This window comes from Mugil cephalus, chromosome 10 (genome assembly GCF_022458985.1).
Source record: "Mugil cephalus isolate CIBA_MC_2020 chromosome 10, CIBA_Mcephalus_1.1, whole genome shotgun sequence".
NCBI classification, from domain to species: domain Eukaryota; kingdom Metazoa; phylum Chordata; class Actinopteri; order Mugiliformes; family Mugilidae; genus Mugil; species Mugil cephalus.
In genome coordinates this window covers 8,196,914-8,222,033 of record NC_061779.1, presented here as the reverse complement: position 1 = coordinate 8,222,033, position 25,120 = coordinate 8,196,914, and the positions used below count along the sequence as shown (strand labels likewise).

The 25,120-nt window shown below is 41.4% G+C and overlaps 2 protein-coding genes across 2 annotated transcripts in view; both read right to left on the bottom strand.

Annotated features, from left to right (window-relative positions):
* Positions 1–220: 220 nt before the first annotated feature.
* ano10b (anoctamin 10b) lies at positions 221–11,798 on the bottom strand. Its single transcript, XM_047595575.1, has 16 exons — positions 11,634–11,798; positions 11,467–11,529; positions 9,443–9,714; positions 7,657–7,830; positions 6,767–6,904; positions 5,363–5,479; positions 5,153–5,269; positions 4,661–4,999; positions 4,396–4,578; positions 4,261–4,316; positions 4,096–4,170; positions 3,516–3,680; positions 3,239–3,430; positions 2,219–2,356; positions 2,012–2,128; positions 221–1,927 (listed from the first exon to the last, which is right to left on the bottom strand). The coding sequence occupies exons 3-16, from the start codon at positions 9,705–9,707 to the stop codon at positions 1,904–1,906; spliced, it is 2,100 nt and encodes a 699-aa protein (XP_047451531.1). The 5' UTR covers positions 9,708–9,714; positions 11,467–11,529; positions 11,634–11,798; the 3' UTR covers positions 221–1,903.
* Positions 11,799–12,981: 1,183 nt separating this feature from the next.
* Positions 12,982–25,120, bottom strand: part of fa2h (fatty acid 2-hydroxylase) — a 32,600-nt gene continuing 20,461 nt past the window's right edge. The window contains 6 exon segments of the mRNA XM_047596512.1: positions 12,982–15,637; positions 16,567–16,819; positions 16,967–17,139; positions 17,284–17,384; positions 17,866–18,008; positions 20,890–21,027. Coding sequence (XP_047452468.1) covers positions 15,570–15,637; positions 16,567–16,819; positions 16,967–17,139; positions 17,284–17,384; positions 17,866–18,008; positions 20,890–21,027 — 876 coding nt within the window. The 3' untranslated portion in view covers positions 12,982–15,569.

The following is a 25,120-nucleotide window of genomic DNA, read 5'->3' as shown; positions in this document are numbered from 1 at the left end:
TCTAGTATCTACTCGAATAGAGAATGGTTTGAGGAGCATTAAGCTTGCAGGACTTGCTAATGTCTAGACGGATCCATGTGATATAAGCCAGGTGGTCATAATGTTATGGCTGATTAATGTATATATATTTAATTATCAATTTTTTGCATTGTCAGTGAATCAAGACAGTTATTTTCTGGATTGTTGATCAACTGAAGGAGACATTTGAGCAAAGAAAAAATGAAACGAGGAGCTTAAATTTTTAATATTATATATAAACAGCAGAAATAAAAAACAAAAACAAAAGTAAAATCTGAACCTGTTTTGCTTCTATTTTTTTTGCCACTAAATTCTGCACCAGACTACAAATGTTAATTCTCTTCACCTCCAAAGAACGACCAACAAACTTTTCACTTTTGTGACTTTATTATAAGGTAACTGTCAAACATTGTGGACTCGTACCGGATGTCCTTGAACACATCACACACACTCTCTACCTCACGAACATTCAGCTCTATGATTAGTGTCAGGAGTGCACATGTGAAGCTGCAGCCACTTCTGAGTAAATCTCTCTTATCACCTGCCCCTTTGCTGCATCAGTCCTCCAGCAGAAACAAAGCTGCATGTTGGATATAAATGTAAAAGCATGTGCTGCCACCTGGTGGCCGGAAACACTGCTACCTCCTAAAATAAATAGAAGAAGAAGAGGCCACAGGTCAAGAGTGAGAGATACAGTGGATTTCCTCTGGTGGCTTCTCCTTGTGCACATTAATTCAAAGTTAAATCAGTAAACACTCGTGAACACGGTCAGACTTATAAGGCGTATTATTGCAGTATTAAGCGTGTAAAAAAATAAAACCCACTTATAATAAAAAAATATTTTCACAACTAAGCACACAGCAGTTCTTGACCCAAAGCTTACTAAATTCATCTCCCACTACAATCTCATCATAGGAGGAAAAACTCATAATTTCATAAATAAAATTATTAGTTTACTTTAACAGAATTCAGGATTTGAAGATATTAAAGCTTCAGTGATTTCTTGCCACTTGGTGGCGCTCTAATAAGCTAAAAAATACAGCATTAAAGGGAGAGTGGTTTATTTCTGAGGATGCTTTTTTAATTTTTTTTTTAGTGTTTGTGTCAGCGCCTGCTTCTCCAAACTACCACCTACTGCAGACGACAGGCTTATTTAAAGTAACCTAGGTATGTAACCTACACTAGTGTGAGACAAAACTTCCTCAGTTAACTTTCGCTCGATGTGTTCCATCTTCATTGATCCAAAACAATCAAATAGAAAACTGCGGAGATGGACAAGCGGCTGGAAATACGAAAGCAGTAAACAGGCTACTACCAAGCAGACCGATCACAGGTCTTGCGGTCTGCATCGTCACGGTGCGTTGTTAAATTTCTGGGGAGGTTTACATCGAGCTATGAGGCTTGGGTCTGCCTGGTTGCCATAGCTACAGAAGCCCAAAACCAGCCGTAAGTTCAACTAACACATTTACCCACACTTTAAAGACACTAAACTACACCTTTAAGATAAGATTTGGAACTTTTGCACATTCATCTTCTCCTTTTCTTCACTAAAGGAGGTTGTCGGGATCATAAATGTTCATGTGATAATAGCTAATGATATCTGAAAAACCAAAACAGTGACGAAAATCACATATACATATACAAAATATATATATATATATATAAATTATCAAACATACCACTAGGTGGCAGCACTGACAAAAAAACAGTCACTTTAAAGGGCCGATAAACACTTTTCTTTAGCTGAAGCTGCTGCTTCATGTGGATTTGCAGTTTAAATACAAAATAATATGCAGTTGCAGGTGCACCATAGTGACAGAGCAGCTCAAACCCTTTACACGATGGAGGTTCTTTTCAGGTTTGGATCGCTGCATTTGAAACAAAACTAGGACTCTTCAGACTGAAGCTTCTGCAGGAAAAATAAAAGAAAACGTGTCACAAAAGATGTAAAAGCACAGAAAATGCAAATAAATATCTGAACAGGTTTACTGACCTGCTGCCTCAGGGCTTGCATCGACATGTACTCGATGTGCTCTTTCTTCTTCCTGATCCAGTCGGGTTCATCTGGGATCAGAACCGCCATGACGAGTTTGATTAAGATCAGGATGTGCTGCAGACACAAGGGGTGAAAGCACAGATGTGTGTGTTATTTATTTATCCGTTTATCTTTAACCGAATGCCTCTCCGTCCTCCGTCCCACCTCCACCAGGACCGCCAGCAGCAGAACGTTGTTGCTGCTCAGGCCGCCCTCCCGACACAGCTCCTGTAACTGCGGCGACAGCAGCAGCAGCCAGCAGTTGGACACCACGGAGACGAAGCTCAGGACCTCGAAGGCGACCTGTGTGTGGGCCCACGAAAACAATCAGCCACAACATTATGATTTTATGATTAAAACCTGCACCTCTGCCACAAGGCATGAGCTTATTTTTTTTTTTACTGTATTTAATTTATTAAAATAGGGATTGTTCTCCTGTATTTTATCATTTAAAATGAATTAAATATGCCGACAGAAGCATGAGTGTGTTTCACAGGATGAACTCAGACACTGTACTAACTGTACTACAGTGGCTTTTCATTCATGCTGAGATTTCACATTAAAAAATACAGAACATGGATAGATAACAACCGCATCAGCCACTACATTACGACATTATTACTAATGTCATTATTAAGCTATCCCTTATCTCTTTACTAAAAAACGTTGGATTCACATTAATGTGTATTTAAAAGAAATTTAAATTTGTGGGGGGAATTAAAAAATATATAAAAAATGTCTAATCAACCAAAGATAGCCCCCGGACTTGCAGTACCTCCACAGACCCCTAGGGGACCCCCTGTTGAAGACCTATGAATTGCAGAATGACGTATTGTGTCCTCTCATCCTCTAATCAGTTTATTTAGTTTGGGGCTGTGTAGCTGCACACCAGTCAGGATGTTGACCTCTGACCTCTCATTAAGCTCCTCCAATGGACACATGAGGAACTGGACCAGGGAGACGTGGAAGAAAGTGGCCTAGTCTGATAGATCTAGTTTTCTTACATACTGCACCTCCCCTGCCGTTGCCATGGTGTCTGCAATAATGTTCAATTTATGCTAAACACCAAAGCAACGTCCACATAAATTCCATGACCCAGTTTTCTCAGAAAATCATCAGCGTTAATCACGTAACCGCTGGTTTTAATGTTGTGGCTGATACATTTTATGTGTATTTGCTGCTGACCTGCCAGACGCCCATGTTGGCCACAGGTGGGGAGAAGGGCTTGCGGAAGAGCTTGCAAATCTTGTAGGCGTCCGACCGGATCTCAGTCAGGTTGTTGATGAGCAGCAGCACGGCCGTCAGGGGATAAACGCAGGAGAAGAGGCTCAAATACCCAAACTGCACCAGGAGCTCGATGTATTCTGCAAACAAACCCTGAGACGTGCAACAGAAAAGGGTCGTGTTTTATGTCAATATTTTAAATGAAATCGTTCTTCTCTATGAGTACTTATGTACTCACAGGAAAAGGAGGCAGGGTGCTTTGGTTTCTAAATTTGTCCTCCTGCGGGTCGTCCTCGCTCTCCGCCCTGTGGGGGGCGCTGATGAACCGGTCCACCAGGAAAGGTATGACCACCTCGGTCACCTGGTTCACCAGCTGGGTCACGATCAGCAAAGAGGCCAGACGCTTGAGACGGAGAAGGACGGAAAGCAAATAAATAATTTGTTTCATTCTGCCTTTTTTCTTTAGAAGTCATTACAGGTTTGCGAGAGGTTTCTCCGAATATTTTACACTACTTTTTATGCAGAAATGTGGATTTTCATCAGGTTTTATCAGAGGAGGCACCTTCAAACAAATAACACTTGAGCTTAAAATAAAAAAAACTTGAAACAAACAAATACTGAATACCAGAACCTGCATGTAGATAAGATTTAATGTAGGACTGTTTCAACAGAATGTTTCCACTCGTGTACCTAATAAACTGGCAAAACCTGTGTTACAAACTTGGAGAATAAGATGTAAGATAACAGACATCCTGTTCTAACTGGTAGAGCTATTTAAAAAGTAACTTTTCAGGAGGATTGTGGAGCTCGGCTGTTACCTTACGAAGCAAAGGAACGTCCTGCTTGAAGAAGGCGATGTGGAAGAGCACCAGGAAGTAGTTGAAGAAGGTGAACTGAGGAACGAGAGAGAAGATTAAACCCGGTCAAAGAGCCCGTTGTGTGCAGGTGTGAGCTACAGATCTGAGAGGAGACGAGGAACTAACCACGAGGACTTTAGCCGTCAGATGGTTGTCGAAGGCCGACTGTTCTCTGTGGTTCTCTGCGTTGACACAATAACAACAGCTCATTAGATCTGTGTGATTTGTAACAGAATCCTCTGTCGCCTCGGCCTCACTCACCATACTCCGTCAGAGACTGCGCCACCGTCTTGTAACCGGTCGCCAGCACGTTTGAGTAGACGATGTGAAGCACCGAGGGCACGTAGAGCAGAGTCTGGGACAGCACGGAGTCCCAGTCTTTGTGCAGCTGCTGCACCTGAGCCTCCGCCCAGTAGAAACACACCATCCCCATCACCACCAGCCCTGCAGGAGCAGACACGTGAGGGGCTTCACCAGACACCCGCTGCCACCGTCAAATATTTCAATCTTTGAATTAATAACTCACCCATAAACATCCCCACCACCGGAACGGACACCAGCGCCATGCGCAGGTCCCTCTGCCACTCAGGGAAGAGCGGCTCCACGCGTCCCGTCACGGGGTTGACGCCGAGGTCACCGTGGAAACCGGGCCTGGGCTCCGCGAAGCGCTCGGCGAGGTGCAGGGTCCCCCATCGGTACGACAGCGAGGCGCTCCGGCGTTTCCACAGCTCCATGACCACGGTGGACCACAGCATGCTGAACACGGCCTGCAGCATGTGGCCGCTGACCGCCGGTTCTGAGTCGTCCTGGAGGCCGGAGGCCGCTGAGGATGAGACCGACGCCACCATCTCCTTCTGAGCCCCGCCTGTGATGGGAAGGGAGAGCTTTGGGTTAGTTAGGTGGTTTTGAGGTGCAGGTTGAACAGCTATATCATTAAAGTCAATAAATAACAATAAAACTGCAAATATGGCACTGCAATCAGCGTGAAGAAAGATAAATGTTAAATCCAGACGCCTACCTGAGAAGTACATGATGAACAGGCCCAGTAAGGCCGGTGGGAGCAGAGACCAGGTGTAGAAATCGAGGAAGCTGAAGTAGAAAGCGATCGAGCTTCCGAAATACTCGTTGACTGAATCTGGATAAATCATGACACGTAGGGACGTGTTTAATATTCTTGTCGCCATCTAACGTGATTTGTGACTGTTGTGTGTTTTGCGCTTCCACCCACCGAGCGGCTGAGCCAGCTGATTCCCAGAGTACCAGGCTTCACTGAGACTCTTCAGCTTCTCCGGGTTGTGGAGAGGAAACGTGTCCACGATCACTCGAGCTGAACCAAGCTTCTGCCCTGCAGCAACATACTCAAAGTTCAGCTCACATACACTGATTAGGCATAACATTATGAACACCTTCCTGATATTGTGTAGGTCTCCCTCATCAGAGAATTGACATGTGTGGACATCTGTGGTATCTGGCACCAGGATGTTGTTAGTGGGGGTCTTTGGGTCCTATGGGTTGAGGGGAGAGGCCTCTGTGGATCTGTGGATCTTTCACCCCTTGTATCTGTGGGTTTTTGGAGGCCTGTGCTGTTTTTCATGTTTTTTTTTTTTGAGTTGTTGTTAAACCATGTTTCTGTGTCTTTGTGTCAGGCTGCATCCTGCTGGGGATGGCTGCAGCCATCAAGAGTGTCATTACTATGGGGGTGTCTGGTCTGGTCTAGGTGGGTGCTACATGTCTGTTACACCCACACAAATGTCAGGTCCAAAAGTTTCACAGCAAAACACTGAATTCTCACAAGGTGGTCAATATTATTTACTTCTCCTGTGGTCAGTGGTCATAATGTGGTGGCTGACTGGTGTGCATACAGTTACAATGAGAAGTTTGATGCTAAATAAAACATTTTCATGTTTAAATGTGAGACAAGCGAGACATAGATAGTGAAGGCGGAATGTGACAAACACAACTAAGTGGTTGTTTACACATAGTTGAGCTGGTTGCCATAAACACTGCTGTAAACACACGTTAGAAAAACATGTGTATTAATCCGCAACTGAAAATAGTCCCTAACTAATGCACCATTTACTAATATTTTTTGCACTGTTTGCCATAAACTACAGCGCTGAGCCCTTTTGGGAGAATACGAACTATACTTTTAATAATGAAACACTGTGTTTGTCCACAGAGATAAACCGGGGGTGTTGTAAACTACTGAGACCGAGAACATACAGCACGAGGTGACAGACGACAGATCAGCAGTTTCCAGAAATGTCAAACAAAGGGGGTCACAGCAGATACTGAAAACAAGGGTTCATTTACTTTTTAAACTAACAAATGATTCATTTTCTGAAATAAATAAATGAAGAAGTGTAATGTTTCTGTTTCACCTGTTCTCTTTGTCTTCTCTTATTATCATCATTTTTATGCAGAAATGTAGAATTTTTTAAAAAAACTTTTAAGCATCACAGTAAACCCTGAGCTTCTGAGCTGTTTGTTTGTGAGTCCATTTTTGCCCCGAGGTTTTAAAAATCTAACTAAACACTGGTAGATTGTCCCCAAATTGCTCGAGAAGCAAATTACTCAGCTGCACGTGCATCCTATTTCCTAAAGTCTGGATTCTCAGCCGGACTAAACTCACAGATGTTGTCCCGGTTGTGCAGAGTGTAGGTGTCGGGGAGGCCGGGAATCCTCACGTCCCTCAGCGCCCGAAGACCGTCCAGCTCGTACTTCACGATGAACTGTCGCTCCGCCAGCGTCAGAAACACCTCCATGTTGTCTGAACAAACACAACATTAACGATTAAACAGCTGCAGAGATGAAGGCTGAAAATGAAAGTCCTGGATGTTCGAATTTCACGTAAATTCGGCTGCATTATTTAATTCCTTTAACTACACTAATATTTTTCTCATTCTTTATTGAAAACATACAAAAAAATATAATAAATACATAAAAATCCAGTGAGGCAGGAGGAAAGTTACCAACTATTTACTACACTAGTGCATATGTTTAAGCAGAGGCTACAGATGATCTTAGTTTATTTTAATTCACTATTTTTCATAACAATATCATTTGAAATTATAAGATTTGTTTCAATATTGTAACTCTTGATGTACAAATACAGTTCAGAGGAGGAACAGCGGCGAAACAAAAGTTTCATGTACCTCACCACTACCTCTTCTTACTGAAACTGTGTCTGTTGTCTCCTGGAAATAAGCTGGTTGCATCATTTCCTGTTCATGTCCCCCTAGACTAGATTCGTTCAATAATAATTTTCTCCAACACGTACAGGTACAGGTACAGGCAAGTATCTGGTAACAGGAACTCACCATGTCAGTTTATGATGAGTAACACCCACAGATTGTTCCAATTTAAAACCCCAACTCCTCCAGGTGCAGGTTTTGGATGTTTACTTGTCCCTATCCTCCTCTTTCACCATTGTTTCATACTTTGCTTGTTTCTACCATTCTCCACTATCTTCAGGCTAAACTGTAAGTGTTGAATTTGTTCAACGAAATTAAACTTCGGTACCTGAGTCTTTAAAGTTGTCCTTGTCGTGGTAGGAGAACGCCTCCATGTCTCCGCTGCGGTACTTCTTGCAAAGGCCCAGCTCCTCTGTGGCTCGTAGCAGCGTGCAGCGCGGGGCCGAGACCACGATGATGTCCCCACTGGCGTCCTCGCCCGGGTGGGCCAGTAGTGCAGCACCTTCCGGTGAGAAGGTTTTAAATGTCAAATATTTACATTAAATCACCTTTATCAAGTGTAAATACACTGCCTGGCCAAAAATGTCACAAGATTTATTTCCATCTAGTGTTTCATTAATTTTTCACCAAGATCTTGTAATGATGATTGAAGAGTCTGACCACTGATCAAAGTCTTCTCCAGCACATCCCAAAGATTCTCAATGGGGTTCAGGTCTGGACTCTGTGGTGGCCAATCAATGTGAGAAAATTATGTCTTATGCTCCCTGAACTACTCTTTCATAATTTGAGTCCCATGAATCCTGACATCAGGTCCATCATCAACATCCATTCATGGAATAACCTGGTCATTCAGTTGACCTCATTCTTTGGGCATAATGTTGCTGAACCTAGACCGGAGCAACGTCAGCGACCCCAGATCATAGCACTGCCCCCACAGGCTGGTACAGTAAGACACTAGGCATGATGGAGGCCTCACTCCATCTGTCTCTCTTCTTACCCTGATGCCCCATCACTCTGGAACAGGGTCAATCTGGACTCATGAGACCACATGGCCTTCTTCTATTGCAGGAGTCTCCATCCACGCTAGCAGCTCTGTAGCACTATAGCTACAGCTATAGCTGTTAGAAAGCTGATATATTCTCACAATCACTAACTGTAATATCTAGTTAGTGTAATAGCAGCAATTTATTATCTTAATTTGGCACGTTAGCCTGCTAGCATTTGATAATTAGCTTTAATTATTATGAACAGCCGATGTCAATGTCAGAACACAGCTTTACCAGGGCTGTAGCTAATATTTCCATGCTAACCATATCTACCAAATATAATAGCTACAATTTCCACCCCTAGTTTAGCATGTTAGCATGCCAGCATTTGCAAATTAGCTTAAAGTATAATGTGAACGTCAGCTCTGTTGGCACTATAGCTAATGTTAGCATGCTAACCATGCTCGCAATAACTGCTGGTCTCCCTGACGTCTGCTCATATATTTACAATTTACAAACATACATATTTACAAAAAAATACTATTAAAAAATATAATATTACAAACACTTGCCTGCCTCCTGTTTTATAGACAAACTATTTATACAGAGAGTAACATCTCAATTATAATGTTAATATATATCAAATTTCACACATACAGATTAAAATTACGTTATTTAAGCTTTCTGTGGCCATTCAGATTGTCGTAAACCTTCTCAGAATATGACAAAACATAGGCTAAAATATTAGAAAATTCCCTTTAAGATTATTACAAAGCATTTGTTCCAACTCTTAAATAATATATAGGCTACAGTAGGCTACTCTATTTGAGGGAAATATTAAAAGCCAGACTCTGTTATCTGAAAACTCAAATAAGATTCAAATAGTTCCATGAAAAATTAAGTCATAAAAAAATACAATATAATACCAAAATGATAAAGTATATATACTTACAGTATAAGTATTTGGATGAGTTTTTCATTTGCAGAAAGAAACATGAAGACCTATCTGTGAAGAACTGTCCTGTGTTCAGTCTCTAGTTCAATTGATTTGCAGCTCATAAAATTTGATACCAGTTCAGCTGAAACGCGTGAGGAAAAGTCAATAGAAGTGACATCTAAAACCCTCACCTCCATCTTTCTGAGGCGCCTGTATCAGTCTGATGATCCACCGCTTGGTCTCGGGGCTGACCTTCTCCCCGAGCTTCACCAGGACCAGCGGCTCCACCCGCTCCGACACGCAGCAGGGGCAGCTCACCTTGGTCCAGCCAGGTCCAGAAGTGACGGCGGCGCTCAGCTTGTTCACCGACTTTTCTCCGCCGGTCTTAACCTCCGGCTCCTTGGGGGAGTCGTGGTGGTCACCAGCTCCACTTTCATCACCACCTGCCTTACTCATGTTGAGACTGGCAACAATAAGGAACAAAAAGTTAAATTTATGCTCTCAGATTTGCAATGTTCCCTGAAACTATTCTCATTGTTCAGCTGTTTATAGTCCCCTGAGGATAACAACAACTCACTCACACATGTCTGACTTTATATCTGGCTTTTTAGTAAAATATATTCAAATATAATACCCCGAGGAAATACCCTAACCACTACAATGACTATACACAGAGCTATTTGCAGGTGAAAGTTTTATCATGTCGTAAAAGCAGACATCATGGACAGCTGCTGGTGGAACTACATCATTATTTAACAATATTAAAATTGTGTGTTGATTCTGAGACACATTTCTCTTTTGAAAGGCATGGCTTCTATACAGCCTGTTTATTAAGTTTTGGTTGGTGTTGCATGCTCTTATTTTGAAGGAGTAGGTTTGTACTTTTATTTTTTATTTGGTCTGGAGCTAATATCAAGTTATGTCTTTTCTTTACAGACAGTTACCAAATGCTAACTCTGGTAAAACAACAAACTGAAGTGAAAAGCTGCTAGCTATTGTACCTGATAGATACTAGCATTAGCGTGGTAATAAAGTGCTAAAGTACAGCCTCACAGAGCTGCTGGCATGGAGGAAGACACTCTTTAGGTCTCATTTTTACACCTTTTTCAACTTGACAAAGCAAAGTAAAAAGTAAACATTTGGTATTTTTTGAATATGTGGGATTGCTTGCACATCACAGCTTTCAGAGACATCTTAACAGACATACATTTGAAAAAGATAAATATATGTTTAGCAAAAAAAACAAACATCATGTCAAGCTGTGGTGTGATTAGAAAATGCTGACTTGTTAACACACCAAACTGAAGAGAAACTCTTGCTACTGTACCTGCTAAACATTAGCATTTCAACTGTGATGACGTTAGCATGATAATATTAGCTGAAATGCTAAAGTACAGTCTCTCACAGCTGCAGACATGGATTAGTTGTACTACTCTCTAGTACTCTCTTAGTTTCATTTTCATACCCGTTTCCACACCTATGAGTCTTATTTTCATGCTTGTTTTGGCTTAACAGTGTAGATTAAAAGTATTTATTAGGTTTTGTAATCTTTGAGGTAGCCAGCTACTGTTTAAACAATGTCACGAGTGGTTGGTTTAACATTACATCTGGTTTCTGATCAAAAGTAAATATCCGGCATGTTTGTGAACTTTGGGGAGCCAAAGCCTGCAATTTAAAACAAACATCACATCTTAGATATAGACTTGAAAGTTAAAATTTAAAAAGATACTCCCTGCCGGCCTCCATCAAACCTCTTATAAACTCGTCTCTAATCTAAACTAACAAACCTTTTATGGACCATCAGTTACATACTTGAGTGACATCATTCAGCTTTTATTTTTTTTGCATTTGCATCAGTTATTAGCCTTAAGATTTGCATGTGGAGCTGAACATGCAGTAATTTCAGGTCCAATTTTACTATACTTGCTGCACCTTTAAGCTACAAACGTGCAGTAAACGTTTCTGATTCCTGGGAGGAAGCTGCGGTTACTTCGCCGTTAATAACAATATAAAGTACAACATGTTACTTGTGCTGAAACACAAGAGAAGACGCACTCATGATCCAGAGACACATTTCGTGGAAGCCTTTCAAGAATAAGATCATTGGAAGTGGTGCAGTGACTTCCTGTTGGCATTAAGCTATGAAAATACACAGCAACAGAGTGAGAGAAAGGGATTCAAGTAGAGTAAAAGATGAGTTAGCAAATACAGCCACCTGGCCCGGCGTTGAGGATGAGGTTCTGGTCTCTGGTCCTACAGCAGGGCCCCCTCCAAACTCCTGACACACAAACACAGAGTGCAACATGAAGGCAACAACATCTGCTGGGCGGCTCTGAAAACTGAACCAGGAAGAAGACTTTTACTCTCTGCACACACACTCACCCAGCCTCAGGTTCCTCCCAGCTGCCTCTCTGAGGAGATCTGTGTGTATGTATGTATTTGTAGGTGTGTGTGTGTGTGTGTATGTGTGTGTGTGTGTGGTAGGAATGCGGAGGAACTTCCCCTCAGACTGCAGGGTGTGGAGGGTTGTTTGGTTTTTATTCAGGCTCCTCCCTCCTGTAGGCTTCATGGTCCTACTGCACCACCGCTGCTGCCAGCCACCAGCCACCCTCTGACTCTTAAAGCTAATATGGTGGAGATGCAGCAGCTGCCAAAGGATAAAAATACACTTTAAAATCAGAGTTGAGCACCATTTACCTTTAATAAACTTGTAAATTATTCACTGTCTCACACCTGGACTGTGTTTCAATTTTTTTTAATGTTAAAAAAATATAACTTTTAAGACAAAATATAGGAAAACAACCTTTTTCAGCTTCTTGAATGTGGATATTTGCTGTTTTTTGTGATTCAAATGTAAATACATTTTGATGCTAAACACAGGAACGTGCTAGCGCCAGGCTGAGATAATATTATTGGATAGTGAGTGAAGCCGAGAGTCATCTGCTAACAAACACTGTGTGAACGTATGCTAACCATGTAGCAACCTGCACATGTAGCATATCCACCTTTACTTCATTAGCATCGGTCTGGGTACGCTAGCAAAGTGTCTCAGTGTCCTCAGAGTGGTCATAGGTGTCTTTGTGTGCCCTCTAACTAGTCTCCCAGGCGTCTTGGTGTCCTCCATAGCTAGTGTCTTTCAAAATAGACGTAGGTGTCTTGGTGTCCGCGCTAATTTGACTCCTTTACAGTAGTTCTAGGTGCCATCCTCTACTACTGTCCTAGGTACTTTGGTGTCCTCCCAAACTCTTGTCCTCAGAATAGTCTCCCAAGTGTCTTGGTGTCCTCTCTAACGTGTCTTCTTTAGAGTAGTCATAGGTGTCTTTGTGTCCTTCCCTACTAGTGTCCCATTTGTGTTGGTGTCCTAAAAAAAGTCTATGACAACTCTCCTTTAGAGTTGTCATAGATTTCTTGGTGTCCTTGGAGTAGTCATACATGTCCTCCTTCTGTCCTCCCCAACTAGTGTCCCAGGTATTTTGGTGTCCTCTCAAACTAGTGTCCTTCATAACAGTTAAAGGTTTCTCGTTGTCCTCCCTAACTTGTATCTTTCTGTCATGGGTGTCCTCATTAACTAGTTTCCTTTCGTTGACTTGAAATTAATTTGTGAATGGACCATCCAGAGAAAAGGTTTTAAATACAATTTCACTAAAATATTTTACATTATACATTTTTAACAGTGCACTTGCCAAAAAGTCCTAAAACGAACAAACAAAAAGCACAACGCAGGCCGACGTCAGAAATATACATTTATTTACAAATACATTTGCATTTGCATAGACATTTAAAATTCCAAAACAACAGACATTAAAGTAAACAGATTGTGGAAATATTATTACTATTATTATCATCACTATTTATCCTGCATGATTTAGCCTGTGGATGTCAGAATCAAAGCTGCTGCTGTCACATAAATATACATAAATAAGATTTAAAAAGTTCCAACGGGTGGAATCACTGTGACGAGCCTCGCGTCGTATTAACAAAACTAAACATCTGACATCAGTGCCGGGAAAGGCAACAACATTTGTTATCATCTGAGTTTTACATTCACTGGTATCTGTAGATAAACATTTATTTGGTTTAGCTCAAGCCCTGGTGATATTGAAAGACATTTCTGGTCACACAGCCTTCTTATTATTACATCATTATTATTACTGCATTAACTTGTATAAAACTAAAGAAAACGGAGGTATCGTACAGTGTCGCTGATTTTTCATCTGGTTGAAACCTTAAATTTTTTAATTTTTTTTTACATGTAAGAATGAATATATGCGCACTTGGTTAATGCAGTCTTTTCTCCAAGCTCAATATAAAATGATTCTGTGGGATAGCGGTACAATATGAGTCCGTGAATTTTTTTTTCAAGTTTGCTTTTAAAACTAGAAACAAAGATTTATTTGATTCTTTAAAAAAAAAAAAAAAAATCCAAAAACAAAAAAAAAAAAGAAAAAGAAAGCTTTCTTTTATTCTGTTGTTTAAAACAAGACTTTCTACTATTATGATTCAAAAAACAAAAGTGCAACAAGTGAAAAATAAAAAAATACACATTTACTTGAATGAACCAGGAAGTAGTCTTCACCTGGAACACTTCAACACGGCTCCCCCCAGGCCCAGATCAGTATGTTCAGCACTGACTAAACCTGATGTTACTTTGTATTCACCAGACAAACGCTAAGACATAAATTCAGATGACACTAAAGTTACATCTGAATATTGTTCCAAAGTCATGTCGGTGGTCTGTTCTGTAAACAACCTCTTCTTCATCATCACCTCCAGTTTTATATGAATCAAATAACGACTGCTTTTTTGTATAGTTCTCTTTTTGTTTTGTTTTTTAGAATATTAAAGTATGAAAGGTGAATTTACTTGTTTAGCTTTTTTTTTTTAATTTTGTTTTTGCTTTTTAAACGGAAAAATCAAATTAACTCGTATTTTTTTTAGTCTAAAACCAAACTTGAAATACAAAAAAGTACACAGACCGATATACTGTAATGCCCACTGTGCTATTTACGTAATCATGAATTAAGTTTTGTTCTGCTTTGGTTATCTGGTGTCCAGAAGAGGAGACACAGTGTTTTTGAGGATCGGCCAGTCCCGGTCGAGACCTCCCGCCGTCCAGTCAGATGGTTTTGTCGATCGTCATCCTGCAGCAGGAAGATCCACAGGGGAGCAAAAAAAAAAATTGAAAATTAAAAAAATATTAAAAAACCTGTTAGCTTCGACCCTGGGATCTCCTCAGCAGGAAGTCCCGATCAGACTGGCTTCATGCCTGCAGCTCTGTCTCCTCTCCGTCACCATGACAACCCTTTTTAAATCTAAACGCATCCAACTCGAAGTGAAGCTGGTGCAATCGAAGAATCTCCCCACTCTGTACAAAAACCTTTCTTTCTTTTTTAAAACATTCTTGTTATATAATTAATCAGTAAGAAAAAAAAAACAGACTTGCAAAAATATATCTCCAACAGTGGTTTCAAACATTTTTAAAAACTCATACTACTGTATAAAGTCTGCAGCTTTACTGCTAATAAGTTAAAAGCGCTAAGCTGTTGGACGTTCAAATATCTGAAACCAAATGTTATTATTATTATTATTATTATTATTTTTCTGTTCACAGCCGTTTGAAAAGGTAAAATGAAGTACAGTAAGCCCAGATGGGGTGGAGGGATCTTTAGTTGACTGTTAGCAGCGTACGTAGCAGCGGAGAACAAAAACAGGAAGCTGCAGATATTGAAGAGGAGGATTATTCCTGAGTAGGTTCACCTGGTGATTGGTTTAAAAGCTCTCTCTCTTTCTACCTCTCACCCACATTTTGTTTCTCCACGATCACCTACCATCTATCACTTCCTTTTCCCTCTTGGACAGCGTACCTTTTAACATCAAGAAGCATATATTTTCTGTTTTCAGTGCAATTCTGCATCAGATCTAAAGCTAAATACATTCAGCAGACGTCCACATGCTTTTCTATGTGTTCCTCTGTCTGTACATTACCGTGTTGTGACTGGCGACCAGGTGAAAGCTTGGCAGCAGGTGTGAGTTTGGTTATTTTCTTTAAAGAAGCGAAATAAAAATGGCACAGGACGGCCTTGCAGCTGTGTGGAGAAGATCACAGTGAGGATTCTGACATGCGCTCAGATGACTGAGCTAGAGGAAAAATATAACGCGGCGGAGCTGATTAATGTGTTACAATGACGTTTTTTTTGGCTGGAGTCCTCCCCGGAAGCTTTGGCAGCAGAAACTGAACTAAGAGGGTGGATGTAGCATGTGGGCTCGGTGCTGAGGAGTTGACGAGTCCTGTGGCCCTTCATCAGAGCCGGGTCTGCGTCAGAATTCCTCGTCGGGGATGACTGTGTTAAAGGGGTGATCCCAGAAGGTGGTGGTGATTCCAAATCCTGCATGGGTAACACAGAGATCATGTCAGGAAAACTACCTTAAAGGCGCAAAAAGTTGCACTTGAACACAACACAAAGGCTAAAGCCAAGCTGGAGCACAAATTCTGCAGCCGAGAGGAAATAACCCTTTGTACCAGCAGGTGGCAGCAGTTTTGTATTTGTCATTCAAAAGTGGAAACAGAATTAGCTGGGAGGCTACGATGAGCTACTATTAGCTGAGAGGCTAGAATGGGCTACTATTAGCTGGGAAGCTAGGAAGAGCAACTATTAGATGACAGGTTCAGAGCCTAGGAAGAGCTACTATTAGATGAGAGGTTAGGAGCCTAGGAAGAGCTACTTTTAGCTGAGAGGCCAGGAAGAGCTACCGTTAGATGTGAATCTAGGAAGAGCCACTATTGGCCGAGAGGCCAGGAAGAGCTAGGCTACTATTAGCTGAGACACTAGGAAAAGCTTCTGTTAGCCTGGCGGCTACGAAGAGCTACTGTTACCTGGGAAGCTAGGAAGAGCTACTATTAGCTGAAAGGCCAGGAAGAGCTACCGTTAGATGTGAATCTAGGAAGAGCCACTATTGGCCGAGAGGCCAGGAAGAGCTAGGCTACTATTAGCTGAGACACTAGGAAAAGCTTCTGTTAGCCTGGCGGCTAGGAAGAGCTACTATTACTTGGGAAGCTAGCTACTATTAGCTGAAAGGCCAGGAAGAGCTAGGCTGAGTTACAATTGGCTGGGAGGCTAGAAGCATATGAAGAGCTACTATTAGCTGAGAGGCTAGGAAGCTAGGAGGAGGTCTCTTTGGTGGTAAGAAGCAAGCGGTAGACGGTTGGGGAACTTTGTGCTAGCTTCATATGTCGAAATTAAGATTATTTGAACTTGAAATTATTTTTTTTCGTCTATCATTGCTGCAACTCCCCAAAATCATTCACGCTGCTCACCTGCTCTCTGGTGCTCAAAGTGGTGTTTGACGTGGTAGGCCTTCAGGCTGTACATGTACGAGCCCCTCTTGGGCGAGCCGTAGTGAAGATAGTAGTGGATCATGTCGTACACGACATAGCCACACAGTCCTCCGACAAACACGGACGTCCCGAGGATCTCTGGGAGCGTGTAGCAGAGGATTGCGTAGAAGATTCCCACCACTATAGAGGCCAGGCCTGGAGGGAAGACCAGCCTGGAGCCGTCGAAGGGAGACTGTGGGGAGAAAAAAAAATTAATAAAGAAATGCTACAGATAGAAACCAGGAAACCACACAGGGTTTATTTATTGCCAGCAATAGAAAATTATTGCCTTTATAAATAGATATCAGTTTTAAGATCAATAAAATGTGGCGTTCATTACCTTGTGGTGCTGTCCGTGCAGGAGGAAGTGTAGCGTGATGAGGTAGTAGTTATGAGCCGGCGGTTTCATGTGAAAGACAAAGCGGTGGATGCAGTACTCGATGAACGACCACAAGAACCAGCCCGTCAAAAAGAGCACCGGGAAAACATACTGATGGACTGGGATGGAGATGTCTGGGAACCAACACACACACACATATATATATATAATATATATATACAGATACTGACACATGGCGATGAGAACAAACATGCCGTGTTGTACGGTTGTGTTAAAATGTGGTTGTGATTGCGGTGGATGGCTCAGATGTGTGTTACCTGAAGTGAGGACTATCCTGGTGGTGCCCTTTGCCAGAGTAGAGTAGCAATACCAGCTGTAATAAAACACAATAGGGAGCCACACCACCGGTACCCAGTACCTGTAAAAAGATAATCAAAAAAAGTCTGGTTAAAGGAATAAATGTATTTCACTCTGTTTCCACCATTTCGGGCCCTTTCAATAGAAGAGTTGTTGAAGCAAACAGTTCATGTGAAGAAAAAAAAAAAGACACCAGCATCTCAGAACTAAGAAATGGGCTAAAATCCTCCAAGCTGCTGTAGATGACTGATCAGCCGATACCAGAAACGTTTAGTTCTTATTATTGCTGCACAAAGATGTCACAGCAGATACCGAAAACAAGGACTGACCTAACACGTACGATATGTAATATTGGCTCCTTTTCAAGAAGATCCGAATATCCAACCTCTCCCTCACTCCTATCACTCATCTGCACCTCTTTCCATTAAACATGTGTCATAGTTGTGGCGTGCCCTTGTCCGCGAACCAAAGTTCGAGGCCACACGGAGAATCATGTGATGCCTGATGCGTGCCCGGTGAAAAATCGGCCTGTTCTCTCTTACCAGGACGTTTTGGTGCCGGCCTCCAGCAAGGGGTTTCCAAACAGTCTGATCGGCCTGTCGACTGGCTGGTGAACCCAGGCGTCGTACTTCTCCCCCAGGTATCCCACCTGCCAAGCCAGGGGCTTCCGCCAGTCCACCAAATCCTGTGGACGCACAACCAGTGAGAAATTAAGCGTTTCATAAGCTGCAGGGAACGCATAGGCTTCTCCAGTAGGTGGCAGCAGAGAGTTAGAAACCCCATCACAACAAACCCACGGACTGGTTTGACCAGGAAGTGTCTAAGTGGATAAGTTTGCATGCGTGTGCTTTTTAAGGTCCCTTCTAACTGAAATTCTGCCAGCAAAAGTTATAGTTCATCACGTCCAAAGGCCGGAGACGGAGATACGTTTATAAGCTCTTTACAAGCTCCTCCTGTTTACAGCAACACGTGAGGCATGCCTAACAGGCCAAGGACGTCGGCTTTCACACTGATCTGTGTTCAGTTTTCTAACATCGAGAGGAATGAGAGGTGGCGGGTGAGCAGATCTGAAGTGTAAACTCGTGATGAGAGCTATTTATGAGGAAATGATAGACACAGGAGATCAAAGTAATACGATTTTTTTTTTTTTAAATCTGTTCTCTACTAGAAAATGCAGCTTATGTTCCATGTTTATGCCAAATCGAATCTCGGGCTCATTACAAATAATTACAGGTTCCTGCTAAACTGGAAAACATTCAGACACAAAGAAAGCCAAAGATGCTTCTACTAGTCAATGTGCAACTATTGTGTTTAACATCTCCACTGCTGCTGCCAAGCGTCATGTGAATACGCTAGTTCCCACTGACACTTCAGCATGTGATGGAAACTCACAATGTCACTGCGGGATTTAAGAGTTTTTGCGTAGGCTTATACATCTGTGTCAAAGTCATAAACGCAGCTTATTCCGACTTGGTCCTTTTTTCTTTTTTTTTTCTTGCAACGTTAATGTGCAACTTTTCAGGCCGGACATTAAGGAGTGTTTTACGTGTTAGAGTTAAGGATGTTAGCCTCAAAGATAAGTGGCTGCAGAATCCTTCTAAACTCCACAAGTGCGTTTCTTTAACCACCAAACCTGTCGTCTTCAGAAGCAGCTGCACGTGCAAACACACTCAAATAGATTCATATACATATCGCAAAAATTTAACACAGGAAATCTATGGTTCTGTGAGAGTCTTTGCAGCTCTTTAATTGGTACTTATGCGTCTGCGAGTTGTAGTATTAATACGAGAATAAACTTAAGTCTCAATAGTCAAAGTGAGGAGTGTGACAAAGTGAGATCGGCTTCCACAGACAGATAATGATTAACTCTGATTATTAGCAAATTAAAGTGCATCAGCAAGAAAAGAGGAAGTCACTTAATCCTTCTCTCAACAACAAAAAAAACAAGAGCGAAGCACGAAGGAGGATAATCCTAAGAAGAAAGAAACGTGCAGCTACCAGACTGACATTTGCTAATTTTCCAGGTAAATATTAAGAACAATAACTCAAAGTCAACATTGACTCGGCAAATCCAACGTCTAAAATTGAACGAAGAAGTTTCCATGCATGAAAAGACAGATAAGGAAGCTGGCTGGTTTCAGTGTGCGTGTGTGTAACATTAACAGGTAAATAAAGACGAGAAGACGTTCTTCACATTCCTGAGTTTGAGGCACCTCAGAGACAATGTGATGAGATGCACACGAGGCTGTAGATATATGAGTGTGATAAGTAGGGATGTTCCAAACAAGTTCTTTAGTCCAACAAACTTTAATACTCGGTATTGTCTGATCCCAGCCCCAATCCGATCTTTAATAATCCTCCCCTATAGATTCCTAAAGTCTTTCCTTGTATTCTCCTCGCTGTATCTGGATTCAGTCCGATAAATATTTCTGTAAAAGTTAAGTTTGTAGAGAGTAGCTCGTACCTTGGCTCCAGAAAACCTGGGTTCTCTAATCTACAAATGTTCTGGTAATCCATCGACGTAAACTCCTTAACCCTCCCTGGAATATTTTTGTCCTTGACGCTGCCTCCAGGAAACGTTTCTCTTCTTTTAAACCCAGCGTTCAGTGTTTGTTGTTTGCCTGAGTGGACTTTCTTTGCAGGTGCTAATTAAAGTTTGGTAGTGTTATAGTATTTTCTTGGTTGCTTTGACACTAGCCAACAGCCACTCTGCTTCTTCATCTTGTTCTTCTGCTGCTTCATCTTCTTTTTCCTCTTTGCTTGCACGTGTTTGCTCATGGATAAAATATAAGAGACTGCGCTTTTTTCCAATTTCAAACTGAGAAACAACAAGCACAGTGCATGAACATTTCCTTAACAATGCAATTATCTACTGTAGGTGGGTCAGATTTCAACCAGTTTGCAGCCAGTCGTAATTTTTTCCATCCCGATCCATTTAAAAATGCCTGGATCAGGACGTCCACATAGTAATAAGCAACTTTCATGAAGTGGATTGTGTGTGTTTTTGTTTACTTTACTAAAAACATACCAACGCTCCAGTTTGTCTAGAGCACAGCGGAGGAACAGTTTATAGAAGCTGCAGCCGAGGTGTGGTTCATGTTATGAAAAGTCAAGTGTATTGTTTTTAAGTCATTGTGGCCCGGCAGCAGAGCGAGCAAGACGGACTGGTTGAATCTGTCTTTGTGGCACTGTGGCGTGTAGTATCTGCGGCAGATAGTTGAAAAACAACTGCCTGGTTGCTCAATCGCACATTGTTAATGAATGGATGAATCAATCAATCATTAGAGGTTTTTATCCTTTTATAAAGGAAAACAAATCCAATCTCCAGACAGGTTAAACGGTTAAATGGGGGAGGCGTTTCACATGACTGCACACGCTCTTCGTCTACAACGTGAGAAGGTCAGTTTCTAAAAACCGCCGGGTGAATGACCTGACGGACGCTCGCCCGTCTTCCACCCCTCGGTTTGTTTTTCCTGGCCAGTGCCCGTAATCCTGCACAACAAACGCTTCACAAAGAGATGCTTCACACAGGAATGCTCTCTCTTCATGTCATCGCACACACACACCTTGTCCAGGTCCACCGGGGCGCAGCGGCTGTACGGCGAGGTCGTGTCGTCTTCTTCCACCTTCTCCTCCTGCGTTGTCTTTTCTCCTGCCGTCTTTCCTCCGGCCTGTTCACTGGTTTTCCTTCGCTCTCTCAGAGTCTGAAAAAAAAAGAGGAAAAAAATGACGCGGTCAGAAGAAGAAGCAGAGATGCGATTAGATGTGTGCGTGGTTAAGACGTAACAGGAAGAGATGAGGTGTGACATGCAGATGGTTACAGATAAACACATAACGTAACACACAAGATGCTAAAACAATGGACCCGCACTAAATCTTGGTTTCAAGAAGGATCTGGTATTCAGAATTTGTCTAAAATACCTGAGAGAGCTGTTAATTCAACATTTTGGAGGCTGTGGTTTTTAGTTTATGCTATTGTGTTTCTATTATTTTGGCGACCCCGTTTTGGTCACTGGACTAGGGTGAATAACAGAAACACTGGGCTCCGTATCGCTACTGATTTCCTGACATGATTTGGTTTGATTCAAAATCAATTAATTTGATCATCGGATCCATTTAATTTACAAATAGTTTCAAAACTATTTTTCTAAGCTTTTTGTATTTGGTAAGACACGGCAGGGACACGTCTCTTCATGAATTGATTTAGAGATATTTCAGTTTTAAAACAATTTTAATTCAAACTAAAACGACTGTTGTCGTGGTGTTATGCGACATTTAGACATCATTTCAAAACCCCCAGTTTCACGTCCGTCATGTGCTTGTCAGCTTTCAGTTCTGCCTTTGCTCTCAGAGTTGTGCTTTCTGTCGTGTTCTGGACCTCCCCTCCGACAGGGAGTAATCTTGTCTTGTGATATTTAACTTGCAAAACCAGTCTCACAAGACTGTGACGAGATTCGGGAACGAGACCATGCTGGAAAAAGAGTGTATTTTAAATAAATAAATAATGAATCAAGAGCCAGACCTAAACCTATATGTGCCCAGTCTTATTTCATTTATTATGTTATTGCTAAGCTACCATATGGTTTGCCGGACATATAGCTATGCTACAACAATATTGATTCAAAAATTATTTACACATTCATGTTTTAAGTCCTCCCTCCTACAAACCATCTACTGATGAGTAGCCGTTGGTCAGTAGCAGGAGTATAAAACAAGCCAACCCTACATGTTACAACACCAGCTGAATAATCTTCATCAAAATACTGACATGTAGGAAGAAGAGCTTGTGGGGAGCAATAACAGTGTAGGAGAAGAGCTGCCCAGTGTTTGCCATGGTGCTCCTTTGCATGTCGACACTGGATATAACTCGGTATGAATTTAAGTCCATTAAAGTGCCACGTCAGAATCGTCAGATTTGCATCACATTTGCTTTTCTGGCTCCGCGCTATAGGATGGATGTGTCTGGATGAGCACAAAAATATTTCTTTAGAAATAATATATATTTAGAGTACTTCTTCTCATGTTGTCTTTCCCCCCAGTTTTTCTTCCATATTTGAATGTGAATTCTCATGACATTTGGAGCTTGTTGGGCTAAGATACAATGTTTTCCTACTAAAGTGATGTCAGTTAGCTAGCATACAACAGACATCCAAATATGTGGTTAATGATTAGTGATGAGAAGATTTTTGAGAAGAGAGGTTTGACACCAGTTTTGTCCGTCTGAATGTATGTGTTGAATATTTTGCCAAGCAGACATTTGCGGCATCTCCATTATCCCTAGAAATGCACCAAAAATAAATATTGCAACAAATAAAAAGGTAATTAAAATGGATACATTTCGAAAAAAACTCTCAAATATCGCCAAAACATTTTTACGCTCTCATGAGGTGGTTTTTCAGACGTGTTGACTGCAAAAGTGCAATCGAAACACAATTTTTGCTCTTCCCCATCATCAGTGTCACTGGAGATGATGCAAGGGGTCATGTGACCGGTTCATTTGATTTCATTAAGATAATTATGGAATATCATGAGACAAGACTTTACAAGAGTTGCAGTTCATTCACAAAACACCTTTGAATGGAAACACGTACAAAGTGCAATTGATTGCGCTTTGTACAAATGTAATTGCAAATGTACTTCATCAAAATTTCAGAAACATCGCTTTTATTTCGTGAAATATTGTAATGGAAACGCAGCTACAGACATTAACCATTTTTGGACCCTATTGTCTTATACTAAACTTCAACAATCTCCACACTTGTAATTGAGATAAATCAAAAAGTTGTCACTTTTTACACATTTTCAAAGAAACTGGTTTGATTTGATTGTTTGTGAATGACATCAACCCAAATGCAGAAAACCACCTTTAAAGTTGCATTAAATGCAGTGGATATTTAGTGGATTATGCTTTTAAATAAAATTATGATCCACGTCTATTTGTAAAGAAAACCGTGGAATATTCCTTTGTAAGAAAAAACTCAGTTCAGGGAGGCATGTGATGAACTCCCTGATCTAATCTGCACTTGGCTGCTGCTCCACATCCTATTAGTCTGGCAGTTTCTCAAAGTCAGGTGAAATATTTATCAGCTGATTGGTCTCAGACAAGTACACAATGTCTCCCAAGGTTTATTCCCATCACCTTAGAAATTCAACACCTGCACAGGCAACGCTACACCCCCCCTCCCCATTATCACATTGTGCTGAAACAAAACAAAAGACAGAAACTCGTGGGCAATTAAATTGTCTCGTCCATCGTGACAGAATAGATGTTAATGTTGGAACTCCTTCTGGATTGTGACGACTGGTAATTTGAGAATATTTCTTTAGTGAGTGTAGTGTAGTGATCTTATTTAAGAAAGAACATTGTCTATATAATCAAAGTACAGCCATTACTAATACATTATATAAGGATGTACATCATTATTGTGGATACTCGTCAATCAGCCACAACATTATGACCACTGACAGTAGAAGTGAATAACATCAACCATCTTGTGACAACTCAATGTTCTGCTGGGAAACTTTTGGACCTGGCATTTGTGTGGATGTTACTTAGACAATGCACCATCTACCTACACCAGACCAAGCCATCACACCTCATAGCAATGACATTGTTTGATGGCAGCAGCCATCCTCATCAGGATACAGCCTGACACAGGAACACACACAAAAATGCTTCAGGATCAACTCAGAAAACATGAAGAACATCGACATGGCCTCCAAATTCACAAACTGGTCAAATATCTATGGGAGGCTGTCTTTGGAGGGTGGGAGGAAACCGGAGTACCCGAGAAAACCCACGCAGACACAGGGAGAACATGCAAACTCCACCCACTGCACTTTAATTGTTGTATTTTATCCTGACCCCGATCCCAGGAAAAAGTGACTAATGGGGGTCAGAAACAGAGAAATAAAGAAATAAAACAATTGTTATGGCAGAACGTCAAAGTTTCCTACAAGATGGCAGAAGGTGCGGTGCCAAATTAACTTGTACTTTGAGCTTCTTATCTTTCCATCCCGCTTCACCAGAGCTTCAGTTCTCAGGGACAAAGGCATGATGCTGCCACCACCATGCTTCACCGTGGGCATTGTGTGTCTTTGCTCATGAGCCGCATGCTTTTTGTGCTAAGAGTTCAATCTTCAATGTATTTTTTTCTACGGTTTTGTTGGACTGGATTGGGAGTGCAACAAACGATCATATCAACGACCGTATCAACTATTTTCTGAGTAGTCAGTCAATCTTTACGACTCCACATAAAAACCCCAACCTTTTGCTGTACCCACTTAGTTGATTGAATGTTGATTGAAATTTACATCATTTTGTTTTAAAAGTCTATAAGTGCAGAAACTACTAGCTGGTGGCATCGCTATTAGCATCTACACTACCTTCTCAAAAACAACTGACAAGGATACAACAACGACTCCTCGGCACAGCTACAGTTGGCAACCACCTTATCTTTTTTGTTGAGATTTTGGCAGGTTTGACCCATAAATCGTATCACTGCCGTCCGCACGATGAAAATATTAACAAGGCTTTACAGATTTTTTGGTGAACACTGCAATGCTTACATGTGTTCTTTACAAACCAGCATTTGACTGGAGATACATTTTCACAAAGTCTTACATGTGTTTTAACCGGAAAACGCCAAACAGATGAAGAACAGGCAGAAAGAGGCGATTAGCGAGATGTCTTGAACATCTCGCTAATCGGCATACATTTTATCACAACTAATCATATTTTTCTCCATTTGTTCACTAACCCCAATAACAATGGATCAACTGAGATTTATTTAATCT

What these genes read in the sequence shown, in the direction of transcription:
- ano10b (XM_047595575.1), bottom strand. Translation starts at nt 9,707, where the DNA reads ATGAGTAAGGCAGGTGGTGATGAAAGTGGAGCTGGTGACCACCACGAC. An exon ending in GCAGTCTCTGACGGAGTATG is followed by an intron (nt 4,317 to 4,395) that starts GTGAGTGAGGCC and finishes GTGTCAACGCAG; the next exon opens with AGAACCACAGAGAACAGTCG. An exon ending in CCAACATGGGCGTCTGGCAG is followed by an intron (nt 2,357 to 3,238) that starts GTCAGCAGCAAA and finishes GCCCACACACAG; the next exon opens with GTCGCCTTCGAGGTCCTGAG.